Source organism: Diorhabda carinulata, chromosome X (assembly GCF_026250575.1).
Source record: "Diorhabda carinulata isolate Delta chromosome X, icDioCari1.1, whole genome shotgun sequence".
In the NCBI taxonomy this organism is placed as follows: domain Eukaryota; kingdom Metazoa; phylum Arthropoda; class Insecta; order Coleoptera; family Chrysomelidae; genus Diorhabda; species Diorhabda carinulata.
Window position 1 is genome coordinate 55,713,736 of NC_079472.1, and position 19,674 is coordinate 55,733,409.

Genomic DNA, 19,674 nt, shown 5'->3' on the forward strand with positions numbered 1-19,674 from the left:
TAAGAAATGCCTCATGGTCTCACCGTTTTAAACGACAACTTGTAGTCAATATGGCCATAATTCCCACGAGTTGTTAATTACACATACAGCAAATAAGTTATTTAACATATAATTATCTTCGTGTGTCTCAAACATGTTTCAGTAAGATAAGCTTCATGTTAAAACATGTACAATAAACATACCTTAACACAATGTTTTTCTTCATAAAACAGGAAACAGGAAAATAGAGTTGAAACGGTTGGTGATGAATACAAACTTCATCTTGTACTAACGTGAACGACATTGTGTTTGTGTTTTCCGGAAAAATTTGAGAATATTTCGTTTCTTTCATTGTATCATATGCATCACTCACCCTCCCAGAAGTGGCTACAAAAAACACTCAACTCCTGATGTGATGACTATTACGTTATGAGGAAAGTTATCCTATTAAAAACAACGTTATATCTGGAAGTTTGCAAAACAAAAAGTTTATATACAGGGTGTTTCGAGACTGCAAAAGTGAGTAGAGGACGTGTAAACAATGTTATCTAGAAAGAATTCTCATACGACTTCTCGTTTTTGAGTTATAGGCCTTTTAAGCTGCTTATATTTAACTTATATTTTCTAAATTATTCATTCGAACATTATAAATTTTCAATGGATGAATTCTACACTACTATTTGAAAGCAAGGGGCGGCTCATGCTTAATGGTTAACCATAACTTTAATAGGGACAACCTATACAATCTAACGAAAGCAAAAGGACTTTTTCAATCCATTTTTCAACAAAAAGGTAGTTTTTGTTCAACTCTGTAAAATTTATGGTTTAGGAGATATGTTGATTTTTATATCGTTGTACATGCCAAGGAAACCGTTCGCCTTAAAGAGACATTCTGAAGAAAACTATCAGAAATTGTATATTTACTATTAAAAATAGCAGCAGAAGGTATTAAAACACAATCGAAACATTTCTGAATGAACTGCATACTGTCGAACATCGTGTTACTTGCATAACGAAAAAATTGAGTCTACGGATGATATTTTTTGAGCTTGGAGGAGTATTCCAAGATTCTTCCCTATAACGTCACAATGGAAGTTCGGTCCCTTTGTGCCTACCAGTGTTGTGTACATCAAGCTTTTAAGATATCTCATAAAAAATTAATCAATTTTATTTAATTCAGGGAAACATGGTGGCGATGCAAATGGACCTCCCCGACCAATCAACCTATTAGAAAAAATGTTATTAAGATGATTTTTACATCATTTAGGAAGTGGAAACGGGATCCATCGTGCATAAATCACGTGTCTCATGAACCAAGCTTTCACGATATTCTCAAAGACGAGGAATTAAAATACAATAAAACATTTCTTGGAGAATTAATGAATGAATGAATGAATAACATACTATCGAAGATCATATTACTAGCATAAACAAAAACTCGGAAAAAATTCGATAGTAAGTAGTAAAGATATTAATTCATTAATTCTCCAAGAAATATTTGAATGTCTCTCCTTTTGGGGATATCTCAAAATTTTTGTTTATGCAGTACCGGAAAACACAAGGAACAAAATGATCGATAGAAAAACTTCCATTGTGACGCTATAAAGGTCCCCATACACTACTGGTAAACACGACAATCTTAACCGAACAATTAAAATTGTATGTGCAAAATTTACGCTTTAAACACATATACGCTGTCAGGAAAGAACGTCTGCAGTTGTGTGTTTCACAATGAACTGCAAGGACATAATTGCAGTGGCGTAACTCAAAAGAGTACAAATGAAATTAGAGTTGTTTAAATTGATTGGACTAATAAGCGATTCTTGTTATACATACAACTAAAATATAATTATAATTATACTTGGCTTCCGCATTAACCACAATATTGCTTTGGCTTTTTCTTGGCATCTCTTGATGTGAACAGGAACAGCAAATACTTGAAATACCATAAGTGTGATGTGTAAATATCATCCGACTCTGCTCCAGATTTGTGTGAGGCCTTTACTATTGTCATCTCTTTTCTAAAAGATCCCCTTGGTGAGTCAATATTTTTCTTAACATCATTTTTAGAAGATTCTGAGGATTCTGAAGATTTTATTTTCCATAAACTTGGCAACGATTTGTATAACTCCAAAAAGTCAATAGGAAAATCTTTTTTCCACATTCTTGTATCGGCCATTTTGCAGAACGACTATGTTTTTTCACGAGGGATTTGAATGAATACCACATATACTAGCAGATTTGCACGAACACGTTAGCATGTACCAGTAAAATCTCAGGTCATGTCGGAGATGAAAAGCGTCTGTTAACATCGTCGTGATTGGCCCATACACTAGCAATTTTGTACGTCAATTTTAACTGGACAGGAAATACGATACTCGATCGGAAGAGAAATGAAGAAATAAAGGACATGTGCGATATTCAGGATGTAGTAAGATGGGCAAGGAGCCGCAGAAGAGAATGGAGAGACCATGTTGACAGAATGTCAAATGAACGGTTAGCAAAAATTGCAAAGGAAAAGAAACCAGACACAACTCGACCTCCTGGACGACCACCTATGAGGTGGTATGAAAGCTGGTCCTCAGCATCCCAACTACTCCTGGCAAACCCTTGATGAAAATACAGCACCTAGTCCTAACGTAAGAAGAAGAAGAATTTTAACTGTTCAGTTAAGAGTGTCGTGTTTCCCTTAGTGTTTGGGGGCCTTAAGGCAGAGTAACTACTGCGAATATCCATTATAGTTTTTTTTTTGTTTTTATTCGATAAGTTGTAGAAAAACCAACTAAATTTTCTTACATTTTAATTTTTTCTTTATGTAAGTAACACGATATTCGAGAGAATGCAGTTCAATTAGAAATTTTTGATTGTGTCTTAATGCCTGCTGTAGATATTTTCAATAAATAATCAAAATTTATGATAATTTTTCTCAGAATGTGTCTTCATGGCGTATGGTTCCCTTGGCATATACAACGATCTATAAATCTCCCAAACAATAAATTTCATCGAATTAACAAAAAAGGAACTTTTTGCTAAAAAATTGATTAAAAAATTTAGTTTGCCATCTTTAGATTGTGCAGGTTGTCCCTGTGAAAGTTACGGATTGTTAAACATGAGCCACCCCTGACCTTAGTAGTAGTGTAAAATTATTTATTCCGTCAAAAACACTCCATTGACATACGTTATCATTCATTTAAAATTCATAATCTTCGAATGTATAATTTAGAAAAAATAGTTAAATATAATTTCTTATTTTGCAACTTTAAAGGCATATAACTCAGAAACGAGTGGTCGTGAGAAGAATTTTTTATCACAACACTACTTTCATGTAATCTAATCACTTTTTATTTTTTTAGCATCAAGTTCTGGAATAATTATACTGTATGCAATTTTTGGTGAGGACATTTATTCACATGCCAAACACTGCCTTAATAAAATTATTAAATGACAATTGAACAGAAAAGTAATTTTTATTGCGTCCATTAAAGCTTCTAAAGAGGTTATTAGCTAAAGCATATTTGGAAAGAAAGAATAACTGAAAATGTTTTATCAATCAATTACCTCATGTTTGGATTATATCATTTTCTGGTGAAAAATATTTGCATATCACATATTATCATGAAGTAACCGTTGGTTGTGATAATGCACTTTGATTATCATAATATTCGTTAAATAGGAGAAATGTGATGTGTAGTTTCGTTGCGAATTATTTTTTTGTAATATAGGGGAAAACGGAAAAATTGATGGTGTATTTTCTTTGTTATATCCTTATAGTACGACTGGAAGTGGAGTTCCAACTTCAAAGAGGCTATAACCACTCACGAGTAAAATTTTCCGTTCTTTTTGGTTATATAATGCTTGCCAAAATTCTAATATTTTCGTAAAATATGTTCTTGATTACTTAGAATGTACGGAAATAATCTCTGCTTGAATATGTGTTCAAAATTTAGGCCACTTAATAACAAAACTCTCGAATTTCCACATTTTCATACAGACTTTATAATCACCGCAAAAGTTAAAAAAAAAAGTTTCCCACCCAATAGCAGTATTTCTAATTTTCGGTCTCCCTCCTTTATTTTTACAGCTACAGTGTTTGTTTTTCTTCCATTAGATACAAAATTAACAGAGTGGCGAAATTTTAGTTAAAAGTACAATAATAAACATTTAAATTCGTAGGAATCTTATTTTAACGATTAGTTTGTGGTAATTGTTATAAAATAAAACCAAATATCGAGTGAATATTCTTAGTGTTTAACAATCAATTGTATTTGCCAAACAACGTTTTTGAGTGAAATATAATTTTTTTTAATAGCCCTGATATAGAACTATTTTCTTTTGTAAGGATGGGGTTGAGATGCTTTTTTGGTAGTTTTGGCTTCGTTGTACGCTTTCTACCTATTGGGCTTGGAATCTAGTCATAGGGAAATCGTCGATGAAGTTCAGGAAACTTCTGGAAAGTTGTTGGTAGGCCGTTACTAGTAAAAGAAGAGGAGAGTGAATAAGTTTTCTTCATACTTTGGTCGAAAGTCGTGCAGGGATGATAATACGTACTCTGATGTTTTTCTTATTTATTAATACTATTACTATCGGTGTGGTGAATTTATAAACACTGTATCTTACTAATTTAAATCATTTAAACACTTACGCTAGACTTAAGTAACTTATATAATAAATATTTTTTATCTCTTATCTACTTAACTTACATAATTTATTCGGTAAATTTCCTATGTTGTTCCGTTTATTATGACTTTTAACGGCATAGGCCCAAAACGAAAATTCTAGAAAATAAACAGATAAACAAATAAATAATACCTTCCTAGAAATTATAAAGCGCCACTGTGCTGGAAACAAACATTAAAACATCGCGAATTTCCCAAATTTTAGAATTTAATTATACCTGGACAGGACCGGCTTCACGGACTATGTCGTGCACGGGTTCGTAACATTACTTTCGACCGAAGTATGATGAAAAATCGTATACACCACACGGGCCAAAAGTGGAAGATGGAAAAAACCGATTTTATGATTGGTTTTGGCATTCAATGGTTGATAAATATATACACTTATAAGAAATACTATCCAATTTCTTTGTTCTGGCTTCTCAAATCGAATTTGATCAATATTCTCAATTGAAGAACTTATCACTGCACGGGGGCTAGCGGAGTTATAGAACTTGGTGCTTTGATAAATATTACTCCACAAGTTTCGACAAGCACTCTCGTACCTTGTAGTGATGGAGCAAACAATCATTGTTTGTTAAAAGACTGTTTCTTTACACACAGCTTCACGAAAAATTTTTACTACGCCAACTAAGTTTTCATGGTAAACGTGTGACCTATAGAAGCAGTTCTTCATAAATGAAGGTGATATTGTCTTTGATTTGCTACGACTTTTATGAGGAATGAAGATGGATTCAATATGATACACATTCATCTTGATTTCTCCTCAACATTGTCTTGCTTCTTTCTTTTATCCAGGTCATTATCAATCTTCTTTATTCACGACATTGGTATTCTATACTCACTCATCCTTTGCACATTACTCAAAATTCATCATTTTTCGTATTGTGATATTTGGAGTATGTTGTAGATTAGAAATTCCTGATGCTCGCCGTCAAAAATCTATTATTAATAATAGTGTTGGTTCCATTTTTGATACCAGCTCTTGAAATTTGTGTTAGTATTCAGAGATTTTAGATTCCTGCCGCTGCTTGTGATATTTGTTCGCGAATACATGTATTCTTCAGTGTCTGGTATTTGTCTTTCGTCTTCAAGTTGAAAATCTTCTGTTTCAGATCCGACACAGATATACTTAGTTTTTTGCATATTGACCTTAAATTATTATTAGTAGACGATTAAAGAAGTCCGCATCATCTTTGTCTTGAGAAATTACTACCTGATTATCTGCGAAATGTAATGTTTAGCTAGATAAAAACTGGATGTTTATTGTGATCGTTGAAGGGGAGTTTCTGTATTGCTTGAATTGAAGTTACGTTTAGAGAAGTTTTTTCAAGTACTTGGGAGACTTGTCGTAAACTTTTGCTAAGTGAACCAACAGCAAATAGGTGCTTCTACCTGTTGTAATTTTTTCCTCAGTCGACTAGTTCATAATAGGAACTCACCATGTCATCATTAACTTTTGATTTGTAAGGTTTTTCGCCGCTATAGTTTTCCGGTTTGTTCAGATCAGCACCATACGACTTCTATCTCTTATTGTTAACTGTTTACTTTGTTTATTATATTATTATTATAAAATAATATCCTTACATTTCTTAATACACCTCGTAATGCATCACTCAGCACTCAGAGGAATTAATAATAAGATTTCCACAGATATTGTATGAAAAATGAGACGTTACTGATGTAGAACTGTATATATCAGAAATGTAGCCATCACTGTAACTCGGTGGAATTAATTTAATAAGTGAATACATCAGCAATGATGCCATAAGTGGCGAGTGTATTTATCTTTATATAATGTTCTCTTACTTACTGGCTCAGTGAATTTGTTGTTTCCAGGAAGCAAATAAATTGAAATATGTTCTCTAAACAGCTATTTTTTCATTGGATATGCCAATATACTTGACTCCACTACGCTGTTAAATCTGAGAAAAGCGAAGAAATTGAAATTTGCTCCATGAACATACCTACATGTTTCCTGAGTCTTGATATAGCTAACACCATGAATTTGTTATTTCTGAGACAAGCAGAAAAATAAAAATTTGCCCTATTGAATAGAAATTTTTACAATGAAATCTTTAATATATGTTGAAATTTGCTGCTGGAACATTTATTTTTTGGATTCAAATCATTTTGTGGTTAAAACTGTATATTCTAGGATCGTATGTGTCCTTGTTGAGAGTTGGCTGCAAATTTATATAATCTAATCAGATGAATTGGAATTTTATTCCAAATCAATAACAAAAAAAATTAAACATTGTTGGAAATTTTATGATATGCTTATAAATTGAAGTTTTGTTTTCATATATCAAAAAGTAGCACAAAATGTTCAGTTCCATTCTGTTATTTATATAACGTTATTCCATTAATTTTGAAATCTAATCTGAAATTGTGGAAATTCGAGGATCATGTGGGATACTGATATCTTTACGTTAGGATGTTTTTTTCTTCGTTGTAAAATATGCCGACAGTGGTGAATTGAAGGACACGTTTATTTCTATAATTTATTGGTCTCTCATTGCACAGAAGCACCTTATTAATTGATTGTATTTTTTATTGCACTTTGTCCTGTATATACAATTTTAATACACTTTTTGCTCACATTTTCACAAATTATAGTCGTCTCTACCATGAACAATGGAAAATAAAAAGAAAATAATGAGGAATTGAGTAAAATCGTGTGGTCAGATCCATTGTAAGTGAGTTTGGAAATTTAACGCGTGAAAACATAATTACGAAATCGTAGATCTATCGCAACAAACATCAGTTAACAGAAATAAGAATTCACCCGAGTTTGAGTGACCGAATGAAAAAGTAGAATTGAAGTATTATATTGAGTATATAGTAAACGTTTTCTGAGGATTCTGACTAATCGAAATAAATTTATTTCTAGATTTGGGATATTTATAGATTATTAGGTGAACTGATTCATTTTCTTCAATAATTCATATTCATTTTAGGTCTGTTTTAACGAATAACGTGTTATTTATAAAAAATCCATTCCCGAAGTTTCAACCAAAGTTCTTTGTGCCAAAATATCACATTAACATAGACATCAATATAGTAATTTGAAATATTTATATTTTCTATCCTTAATTACCAAAAGACAAAGAGACAATTATCAATAATAATAAAAATCTTGAACAATTTCGAATTGTGACAAGAGACCAAGACCTTATTTGACAGAATTCATTCCCCCTGTTCCCCTGTTCATATAATGGCCGAGTCACACTTGTCATACACCACTCTGATCCGGCTCCGGTTCGATTTTACTCCAAAGAACGGATCGGTGCGGGATCGGAAGGGTGAGCACAAATGTCCTACACGCATCCGAGCTCTTTTCGAATTCCAGCTCTGGCTCGATACATTCGCCACTCTCGATTCAATTACTTTGTATATAATAAGTAAGGAAAATATCTAATCTGTACTGTACCTTTGACATTTAATTCTTTCGCAATTTTATCCAGATCATATCTTTGTAGTCGGCGTTGTGGTACTACTCCTTTGTTTGGTCATACAGTACTGGATACTTCCTCACTTCTTCCATTAGCTCTTCAGGTTTTATTCCCGACATTAAAATATTATCACAAATACCAACCGACACGCGTCCTGCAGCCGTTAAACAAATAGACTGCACAATCGGAACACGATCAGATGCATGATCGGAGTCGTGGAGGACTGGAATCGGACATGTATCGAAAAGGTGTGAACTACGCTTTTCAAACTCGAGTATCATTTCCCTCTCAGACACTCGTCCGACTGTATGATCGTTGTCGGATCGGAAGGATGCATGATAGGTGTGTCCCGGCCTTAAAGATGTTTTCAAGCTAAGCGTGCCGCTATCATTTTCTTGAATAGAATTTCTTTTATTTCATAACCTTATGCTCAACTTCCATATTAATTTTCCTGATAGTTACTTCAACATCTTAAACCAACAAATTCTTTCGAAAATCTGTGTTCTTTTTCTGGGATTCAGTTTCCTGTTTCTTATCAAATTGTGCCAGTTCTTGGATTTGTTTTTTTACATTTGCGCCTACATTTACCTCCGCTGTTCAGACTAATTTTTTTAAACCATTAAGAAGCTCTTTCAAATAAATTCCGTCGAAGTTATATCGTCTTCTAAATACAAAAAAAATCTGTATTTGTGAAATATTTTAATGCAATCTTGTTTGAAACCGCCAGGGCCTGAAAAGAGCAAGCTTCGATACTATTACTATTAGGAAGAATTTTTTTCTCGTAATATTATCATTTAATATATGCGAAATGTCTCTCTTGGCTTTTCCACTCGCATAAAAAGCAATGTTTGTAATCGTGAAACCAAAGCAAGACCTTTCAAATCTGCACATATTAACCATTGGTATTTGTTGTATTCTATAATATCTGATACTAGTTTTATAATGTCGTATGTTTCTTATAAATGAGCTCCGTAAGCTAAAGGTAGTGACGGAAATTTATTTCCGTTAAAGAGCAGTACAGCCTTTAGACTTGACTTTGAGGAATCAATGAAGATATCATTACAGTAGAATTAGTATTTTGAAAACAAATCAATATATGAGCTGTGACGTTTATGGTACACGGTAACTTTAGCTCCCGTCTTAAGCAAATTCCACTGTTTCAGTCTTGGACTTAACACTTCAGCTCCTTCTTCTTCTTCTTCCAATTGGTTATTCAAATGCTTGGGGACTGACAAGATATGTGAATTCCGTTTTAATTTCTTCATTTTTCGAAATGCTTCAACTTTCTTCAACAGCATAAAATGGAGAAGACACGGAAACTTCTTCCAAATAAGAAATTGTGTTTGTTACAGAAGACAACCTCGAGTATTTTACCGTATGCTCTGATTTCCTGAGCATCTGGTATCGGTCAAGCAAGACATTGCTGAATATTGTCTATTAAACTAACTGGTCAAATTTCTGTGACATGAGATACTGCAAATGTGTATCACCGAATATTTATCCTAGTTGGCAGTATCCAGGTTGATATAAGCGGAACGATTTGGTTCGAGTAACTTTGATTATTGCCTAGTATTGTTAATATAAATCTAATATTTATATTTTCATACTTTTTCACATTTTTCACTTCACATCATTAAATTCACATCAATAAAAACTGTTATATTCGAGTTTTATTAGAAAATCTCACCACCTCAACCCTCCAACCTCAGCTTCTACGTGAAAATGTATATTTTTGCACAAACATATACTTTTTAAGCTTGAAATCAAATCTTTTACAAGTGACATTATCCGATAAGGATAAATTTCACTTGAATACCTTTCTTTTCAACTACATTTAATCAATTTTCTTTCGGCTACAAATTCTGAAGTGATTAGATTACATGAAAGTAGTGTTGTGACAAAAAAATTCTTCTCACACGACCACTCGTTTCTGAGTTATAGGCATTCAAAGTTGCGAAATCAGAACTTATAAGTTTATTTCCTAAATTTTACATTCGAATATTATGAATTTTGAATGGATGATAACGTACGTCAATGGACTATGTTTAACGGAATAAATAATTTTACACTACTATCTGAATGCCAGAGGTAAATCATGCCCAATGATTAACAATCTGTAATTTTTAAAAGGAACAACTTGTACAATAAAAGGACAGCAAAAATGAATTTTTGAATAGATTGTTTAACAAAAAGGTACTCTTAGTTTAACTCGATAAAACTTCTTAGATCGTTGCATATGTCAGGTAAACCCTTCGCCTTAAAGAGACATTCTGAAGAAAATTATCATAAATTGTAATTATTTATTCGAAATACTTACAGGAGGTATTAAAACACAATCAAACATTTCTAATTGAACAGCATTCTAATGAACATCGTGTTACCTACATACGGAAAAAATTGAAATGCAAAAAATTTAGTTGGTTAGCCTATAACTTATGAAGTAAAAACAAAAAACTATAATGAATGTTCGAATCAGCACCTTGCCCTTCTACACACTTTTTTGTGATTCAGTCTTATAGCATCACAATGGGAGTTTATTCTATCGATCATTCATTTTGTGGTGCTTACCGGTATTGTAAATTCCAGAAAATAGAATCCTTTGTATTCAGTTGGAGAGAATGTGGTAACTATACAAATGGACCTCCTCTACCAATCCACCTATTAGAAAAAATGTTGTCTAGATGATTTTTTGACTTATTTAGGGATTGGAGAAGAGCTTCATCGTGAATGAACCATATCTCACTGCGAATGTTTAGAGAAATATCACATAACAAGGTTGGAAATCATTGAACCAATGAATTATCAACTCGTTTATATAAAAACCAAAGAGCGTAGACAATGCTTGCTAGATAGTGCTCCACTTCCACGGTTTTCACTTTATGGATGTGAAAGGGGTGAAGAAGCTGCTCTTGGAGAATCCTATGAATAGTTATAGTTGATACGTTGAATTTTAGTAAGTATTTTCAATGAATTTCAATTTATGATAATTTTCTTCAGAATGTCCCTTTATGGCGAATGGTTGCTTTGGCATATACAATGATCTTATATCTTAATCATAAATTCTATCAAGTTGAACAAAGAGTACTTTTTTGTTAAAAAATCTATCAAAAAATTTATTTTTCCTATCTTTAGATTGTACAAGTTGCCCCTGTAAAAGTTACGGATTGTTAAACATTGTGCATGAGCCAAGGTAGTGGTGTAAAATTATTTATTCTGTTAAACGCAATTTTAAAACCCTACAACTCAGAAACGAGGGGTCGTATGAGAAAATTGTTTCCATATCACAGCATTATTTTCATATCATGTATTCACTCCTGAATGTTTCGCATCAAGTATCGGAAAACCCTGTATAAACATTCCGCCTTTAATTTCATCTAGGAGTAGAGGTAAATATCGATAGTGAAAATTAATATAAATTTGTGTTCTTAAATACAGAATTAATAATAAATTTTCTATCATTTTGCAAAGCGAATTTGATTTTTCCAACCTATTGAAAATAAAATGATTAACCGGAAGAAAATACGAGTTAAGTACATAACCAAATCTAATCCAGTAAAACTATTGTAATACATCGCAAGGTTTCCTTAACATTTACACTAATAGATAAAATTTTAGTTGGCTAAATACTATGGGGAATGGAAATAGACGAGATGAATTATGTGAGGCATGCAAACATTTAGCAAATTTTAGATAAGAACTTATGGTTAAGAAGGATCTGACTACCAAACTCTAATTATTCCGTTATATAAACATTCGCAATTGCTTAACACTGATATCTCAATAATTTAGTTATTTATTTATAATTATCTAAATGAACCAGATTGTCGATGTATCTTCCGGGTGCTGGACCAATAAATTATAAATGAAAAAGTTCAATCATCATGCGATCTTTACCTTTTCCTTATAGTAAGGTGTCATTGGAAATGTCAAACACTACGCATCTGGAACGGTTGCACACCTCGAAATAATTTCTTCCTACTTCAATTATTTGAAAATATGAATAAAAATTTATATATAAATGTACCCACAGTGGCTTGTATTTTTTTAAATCTCTTCTGATTTCTATTTTCGTAGTTTAATCGCTTGATCGCACAGATAATCTTATTAACCTTTGGAAAATTATACGCTTTCTTGGAGTTCGGTACCATCGTCCGAAAGATAAATACTGGTGGACAGTATTTGAATAATACATTATTAGTATTGTGAATATCTAAATTTTGCATGACAGCAAATGCTCATTCAGTATTTATCCATAAGGATGAGCATCTTGAAAGGAATCTGGTACAGAATTTGGTAGAATTGTGGCATACATTATTGCGTATCGAAACGTTGATATACTAATATTTTATTCATTCTGTATTTGAATGTACTTTAAAAAGCGTACGTAGTTTAGAATGTAGCTTATTTGCTTATATTAACCTTGTAATAAAAGGTTTTTAGGTAGTTTCCAAGGTTTCCGATTGGCAGACTCCTACCTTACTATAAGGGAAAGATTTTTTTCCAAATGCATGTTGAGTGCTTATTTTTTGCTATCCAACTTCCTAGATTATCAACTGCATGATTCTGTGATAGATAGAGCTTACGTGTTTTTAAAAATTCGTTGCATCTAAATTTCCTCGGCTTATTTTTCATCAAATATGTGTTAGTTTCTTGCTAAATCTGTTAATACCTATTTCGCATGAAGGTTTATTTTGATTGCTTATTTTTGTGTTAATTTGATTTTATTTTTTCGTTTTTTTTTTAGTTATTTCAGTTGGATTCACCCAATATTCAGTAGTTGATGTTAATTGTTGCAATTTTTATAATTCCAAGGTAACCACTAAATTATATCTACAAATATATATATTACACCCCTACATTTTGCAAATTCCTCACAAATTAGTGACTTAATGCACAAGTCAAATGAAGTAATGTCTAAAATTATTCTATTAAAAAAGCTTGTAATGTTTATTCAATCTACTACCTACCAAGATTAGTAGACACTGAAATCCTAGGAATTTAAATGCGCATTACCAGATTATGATTTTTTTATTCCAGGGAGAGAAAGAGGGAGAAATGCTTCAATATCAAAAAATTGTTGTACAATTTTTAAACAAAAGCTTGTACAAACTAAAAAACAAACATAAAAATAACAAGATAAATATAAAAATCAAATGAAATTATGAGTAATAGTAATAGGTAATAATTAGTATATAAATCCATAGCAAAATTGAATCAGTATAAAACATGCCCGGAAATTAATATTATTAGAATAGAAGTCGTTTACAGAGAGATAAATACGAGAAAAGACAATATCGATTTGATTTCAATTTGCAAGTGATTGTGCATTTTTTGCATTGTAAAATATTGAGCCCTTAACTAATTCTGAACTTGGACTAGATAGGTAAAGGTCCTGCTGAGCGTTTCTAATTGGAGCGTGCTTACGAATTAGGAAAACGGATTGAAAGATTAGTAAGGAAGGAATAGTTAGAATTTTTAATCTTTTAAACAAGTCCCTGCAGTGAGTTCTGCAGCAAATATCTAACAGCTTTCTTGTAGTTTTAAGATTCGCTCAAATTGAGTCGCACCTTACGTACCCCAGAAAAGAAGGGCATATCGGAGATGCGACTCAATAAAGGCATAATAGACTGTTCTTTGGAAACCGATCTCGGCGCAAAACATGGGAAACTTAGTTCTTTAGATAAGGCGACAATATGTAACTCCTATTTCAAGCAATTGTACACAAAAAGTGAATTTTACAGATTCAACGACGTCAATGGTGGTGTTATGTAATACAAAAAGCTGCAATGTATTTTTATACGATAAAACTTTAGTTTTAGAAACGTTGAGGTACAGATTAGAATCGCACCATTATTCAAGGGTGATAAGGTCACTAGATATATGGAGTGCTGTGAAATCAGAGTTTCCATTATTTTCTGTTCAAACCACATCATAAAATGGATTTTTGTAGGTTTTTGGCAATTTTTCTACATTCAAAGATCTAGATCTCAGGTTCTAATATAGCTACAGAGTTCGTTTTGGTTTAAAAACACTGGCTGAAACACCTTCTTTCTTTTGAGTTGTTGAACACTTAAATCGGTTGAGTTGGAGAGGAGCTAGGCGCGGATATTTAATGTGGAGTTATGGATTTTTGTAGGTTTTTGGTAATTTTTCTACATTCAAAGATCAATATCTCAGGTTCTAATATAGCTACAGAGTTCGTTTTGGTTTAAGAACACTGGCTGAAACACCTTCTTTCTTTTGAGTTTTTGAACACTTAAATCGGTTGAGTAGGAGAGGAGCTAGGCGCGGACATTCAATGTGGAGTTATGGATTTTTGTAGGTTTTTGGTAATTTTTCTACATTCAAAGATCAATATCTCAGGTTTCAATATAGCTATAGAGTTCGTTTTGGTTTAAGAACACTGGCTGAAACACCTTCTTTCTTTTGAGTTTTTGAACACTTAAATCGGTTGAGTAGGAGAGGAGCTAGGCGCGGACATACAATGTGGAGTTATGGATTTTTGTAGGTTTTTGGCAATTTTTCTACATTCAAAGATCTATATCTCAGGTTCTAATATAGCTACAGAGTTCGTTCTTTTCTATTATAATGATTTCTGATACTTATTTAATGGATTCGATGCGAGCGAAGCCGCGGGTAAAAGCTAGTTGTTTGTTTATTTAATAAAAAATTTAGTAACGCTATCAATATTCAAGATAGAAATATATACAATTTTTATTCACTATTTTACCGAAACTACTGACAACATTGTAATGAAACTTTATATGAATAAGTTTTTATATCTGACTCTCCAAGAGGGCGGTAGTTACACAGTTCTCACCAAGTAGTATTGAACATAGCTTTTTTAAGGTAAGATTTATCAATCAAAAATGTCAAGTAGACTTAAACATCATTCGATTCAACATCAAAAAAGTTCCTACCATTTTCGAAATATTTTCATTTCAAAATTATCGATGCTGGTATAAATGCAGATTCATAAATTTGACTTTCATTTTACCGTTTACATTCGCGAGTAACGTTTACCGTTTGACGTTTATTAACCCTATTCATATACTGCCATTAACCTAAAAATTTTGTTATTCTTTTTGACTTGTGTTCTGCTTTTTGTTTTGGTAATATTGGTAATAATTTTGTTTGTAATCTGGTATTTATATACGATATTATGGAAAATAACTAAGAGGTTTTTTATTGGGAGCATTAGGTAAAATCACGTGACAAACGCAAACGGATGTGTTTGGCTCTTTTCTATTGCTCCAAAAGCTGCTACGAACGGAGGACGGGAAAAGATGAAATTCGTTCATGTTGAAAGTAACCAATAACAGATGGCGACGTCAAACGGCAACTAAGAATGATCTTATGCATTTAAATGTTTTAAATTTTGTCAAACGGCAACGATAAATAGGAAGTCAAGTTTATGAATCTGCCTTCAAAGTAATGATAAATTTATCAATTTTTATTATTATCAATCAGTATGCATCAACTGAATCAAAAATTTTTGTTGGGTGAATAAGACCTTATCGATAAAACGAATACATGTAAAAAAATTGAGATTGAAGAATTTCCTTTACTGTAATATTTCACAAAAATTTTGATTTCCTCTTAAGCTTTCCATGGTAAACTCTCATTTATATATAGTTTTGACGATAAGTCAAAAATATTATATTTTTGGATACTTATTATTTGCGAAATTCAACCAAAATATTCTCGAATGTTGAATTCACCGAAAAGTTATTAACCTTAAGCGAGTATTTAGGAATCTCTAGGGCAACTGAAGAAGCCTACCCAGTAAAATAAATGCAGAGCAACTGGGAATGTAGAACTAAATGAATTTTGGTATGGTAAAAACTATTGATAAAGAGAATATTTTGAATTCAATTTATTGTTATCCAACAGCGTGAGAAATATGGCAAGATGAACAAATATGTCTTTTTTAAGTATTTGAAAGAAACTTAAAGGGCAGCTGCTACATTTTTGTTATAAAAAAACAAAGCGTCTTGCTCGATGATGTATCGTTAAAAGTAGATTTTTGTCAAACAGAACAACAAGTACATTACAATTCAAATTTTTTGTACAAACACATTACTGGTATGAAATTTAATGACATGAAAATCTCCACAAATTTTCCAAACATGTTCACTGTATTTGATTCTTTAATCTCAGAACCATGAGCAACCGGCACTGTATTATTCTACTCGCTCCGGAATTTTGGTATTAATGTTCTCAACTCTCTGTATATAAAACCATATAAAAATGAAGTGAATTTTTTAATTATAATCTCATCTTTTTGAGTATCCTCTGAATAAATTCTGTCGATTTCATCTGATTATAATGAATCAAATTAGATACGAAAAAAATAATTAATTATCCTTCTATCTTATCAAGACATTAGGTTTTGATCTACGAGGATGGTCCCAGAAGTACCTGGCCAAACAATGAAAATATATTCATTTCCTTTGAGCTCCTCTCAGCATTGTTCAATAATCTTTTTATAATAAGAATAGTCAAGCTCCTCAAATTAGTCATCAACTGCCGACTTTACCTCTTCATTATTAGCAAATTTTTTATCAACGAACAATTAATTTTGGCCATTGCAATAACGGATGTGTGAGCTGATGCATTCTCTTGTTGAAACACCACTCTCTTCTTAGCCAAATGCGGCTGTTTTTGCTTGATTTTTTTGATGAAATGTTGCAATAAGTTCGCATAATACTTTCTGTTGGTAGTTTTTTCTATTTTAAGATAGTCAATGAAAATTATCCCACAAGCATCTCAAAAAATCGACGCCATGACCTTCCCCGCAGATGGAACTGACTTGGCCTTCTTTGGAGCCGGTTCTTCCTTTTCAGTCCATCTTCACAATTCTGTTTTGTTCCATTGTGCACCCATCTAGCGTACCACCCGCTTTGTAAATTTCCTTCAACATTTCTGGAATCGTTACCTCGGAATTACCAAACAACGTGGCGTCTTTAAACTTGAAATATATGCTGTATAGATTGTGTACTTTCTAATACAATGATATTTTTCAAGCAACTACCGCCTTCTCTAGATCAGGCTAGGTACTTCTGGGACCACTTTCTCGAGAAAATAATTTCCCATGGATTGATTATAACAGAAGTTTTAACACATATAGAAAACTTTATTCTAAATGTACAAATATTTTGACCTCCTCACTTTTTGAGAAATTGACTGTGGAATATTCAAAAGTAGATACTATTTTTTTAAAGAGTCAAATATATTCTCTAAAAACGGTCAGTACTAGAAGTTTTTAATAAAATAAATTATTATTTGTTGAACATTGATATTATTCCTTTATTTACTTTTGACTGGATTTTTGTTTAGTTATACTTATAGTGTTTATATTTTGATTCGTCTTAAATAAGTTGAGCATGAATTGTTATATGGTTCTTTAAGCTTACAGGGTGATACATTGTTATTTTCCTTGATATGTTTCAAATTTGTCTTATTATCTCGATAACGTCTTGTAGAATATTGATCTGAATAGGCAATCTCAGGAGCAAGGCTAATTAGGAATCTCATTTAGTATCATTAAATAATGGCGCTAGTTACAGTTTATTGTTTTTCGTAAGCTAAAACGAAAAAAGACCTTTAACAAAAATCACTGTTGGATTTTATATAAATCTCAGTTGATTCAAATTTAAAAAAAAATGCTCCAAAATAAAAAATTGATGAACTCTCTTGCCATACTTCAGAATTAATGATTCACATTCACAGAATTCTTTCAATATTTGTGAAAACTGTTGATGTTTTTTGCAATTAAACTATCGATTCACTAGATATTTAATTATAATTATTTACTTCACAATTTATTTTTGTATGTTTTTTTATTTATATTTTTAAATTGGTTGAACTATCATATTCCATCATCAGATTGGAAAGTATACATATTGATAACATTTCAATACATGAATGCATTGGAACAATTATAAACAAACAAATTTTAACAATTTTGATTAACCTCCCTTCCATTATATTCAATAATATTTAAGCCGATTCTCCACTTTCCTTGGCTATTGCGAAAAACAATTTTGATTTGTGGCTTCATTTGCAATAAAATGAAAGTCTGTAGTCAAAATGTTTCTCTGTCGATTCAATCACTCAAAAAACAGATTTCGTAATATCCGCGCACACATGAAATAATCTCATTACCCACAATCTTCACACTGTGTTATTTTGCCTTTAATGCATCTTCTTACCAATAAACTCTCTTCCTTTTCTCAGTATTCAATATCAAATTCGGTGAATATAAACTATTATACTTCTCACAAGAACTGAACATAATGAAATGGTTGTTCTTGAATTCAAGTTACAAAGTGATATTAGATCCAAACCTCTCCTGTTATCACGTCAATTCAGATATTCGACACGGATTGGATTCAACTTTAATCCATCGTTCTACTAGAATCGAATTTCCCCAAGTCCAATTATTGGGATAAAGCAATCGCTTCAAATGATCATTCTCGAAATTTGCTTTCACACTGAATAACTAAAGGCAAATATCAGGATTTAACAAAATAAATTGCAGGTGTATATATGTACTTCTTAAATTACTATTACTACTATTACTAACATTCAATAAATAGACGCTGTATTATTACTAGACGCTGAAAAGAGAATTTATCATTGGCAATGTTTATATCTTTGGTAAATGTAGCACAGTGAAGAACATTAGATGAATAGATAGACTGAAATCTAAGATGTTTTTATATGCACTGTGACCTGAAAGCTGCATCGTTTTGTATTCGTTACTTTGCTAAAGTTGAGTTAAGAGCTATAGCTCTTCGTACAAATCGAGAATATTGATTAGCGCTTTGAACTAAGACAGCTTCAGAAAGGTTAATCTTTGCTTTCAAATGGAAATTATGTGTTTCGGTGTTTCGACGCTTGTTTATAAAAAACCTGCAGTTGCAGAAATTTCTAATTTTCATTCTCACAATAATTTCCATTCTTCCTCGGGGCAACGTAATCTCCATAACCTACAATGTATATGTTTGCTTGAGTAGGTTTTCAGAAATTCATCTACTAAATCCATTCATATACTACATACCTTGACAATCTCAACAGTTAGTCGTCATTATCTTTCTTGATGATGAAAATTATCTCGTTTTTTGAAGCAATTCAATCATTTTATTTCGCAATTAACGTGTCTCGCTAGGTAATGCCTGTTCCAATATTAATAATTCTTATAAAACTGAAATACCTCCGACAGTTCGAGAAAAAATATATACTCAATACGTACATACTAAATAAATAAACTTCTCTACTCTAGCTTTACAACATATTGAGCTGTAATATTTTCATTTTGGTATAAATTTACCCCATTCATTATTCATATGTGCTATATTCTTGGTTTCTTCCATATCATTATCTGCTCTTCACGTTTTCCTGTACTGTATCATACAGTCTTTTCTTTGGTCTTTCTCTTGTATCATCTTATATCATCCTTAATACGTAACCAAATCACCTCAATTGTTTATGCAAAGTTGACAGTATCCATTTTACGAGGAAATATTTAGAAATTCTTAGCCTACTATAGAACCAAACGA

The 19,674-nt window shown here is 32.0% G+C and overlaps 1 protein-coding gene across 29 annotated transcripts in view; it reads left to right on the plus strand.

The window, feature by feature from the left end:
* Positions 1-19,674, plus strand: part of LOC130902297 (coiled-coil domain-containing protein CG32809) — a 373,790-nt gene that overhangs the window by 349,009 nt on the left and 5,107 nt on the right. For 2 of the 29 annotated variants that reach the window (XM_057814318.1, XM_057814320.1), the window contains one exon: positions 3,751-3,800. The exons of 26 other annotated variants lie outside the window; for them this stretch is intronic. In XM_057814318.1, coding sequence (XP_057670301.1) covers positions 3,751-3,800 — 50 coding nt within the window. Of the gene's footprint in view, positions 1-3,750; positions 3,801-12,854; positions 12,923-19,674 lie in introns of all 29 variants that reach the window. One more of the 29 variants, XM_057814319.1, reaches the window with a different exon arrangement.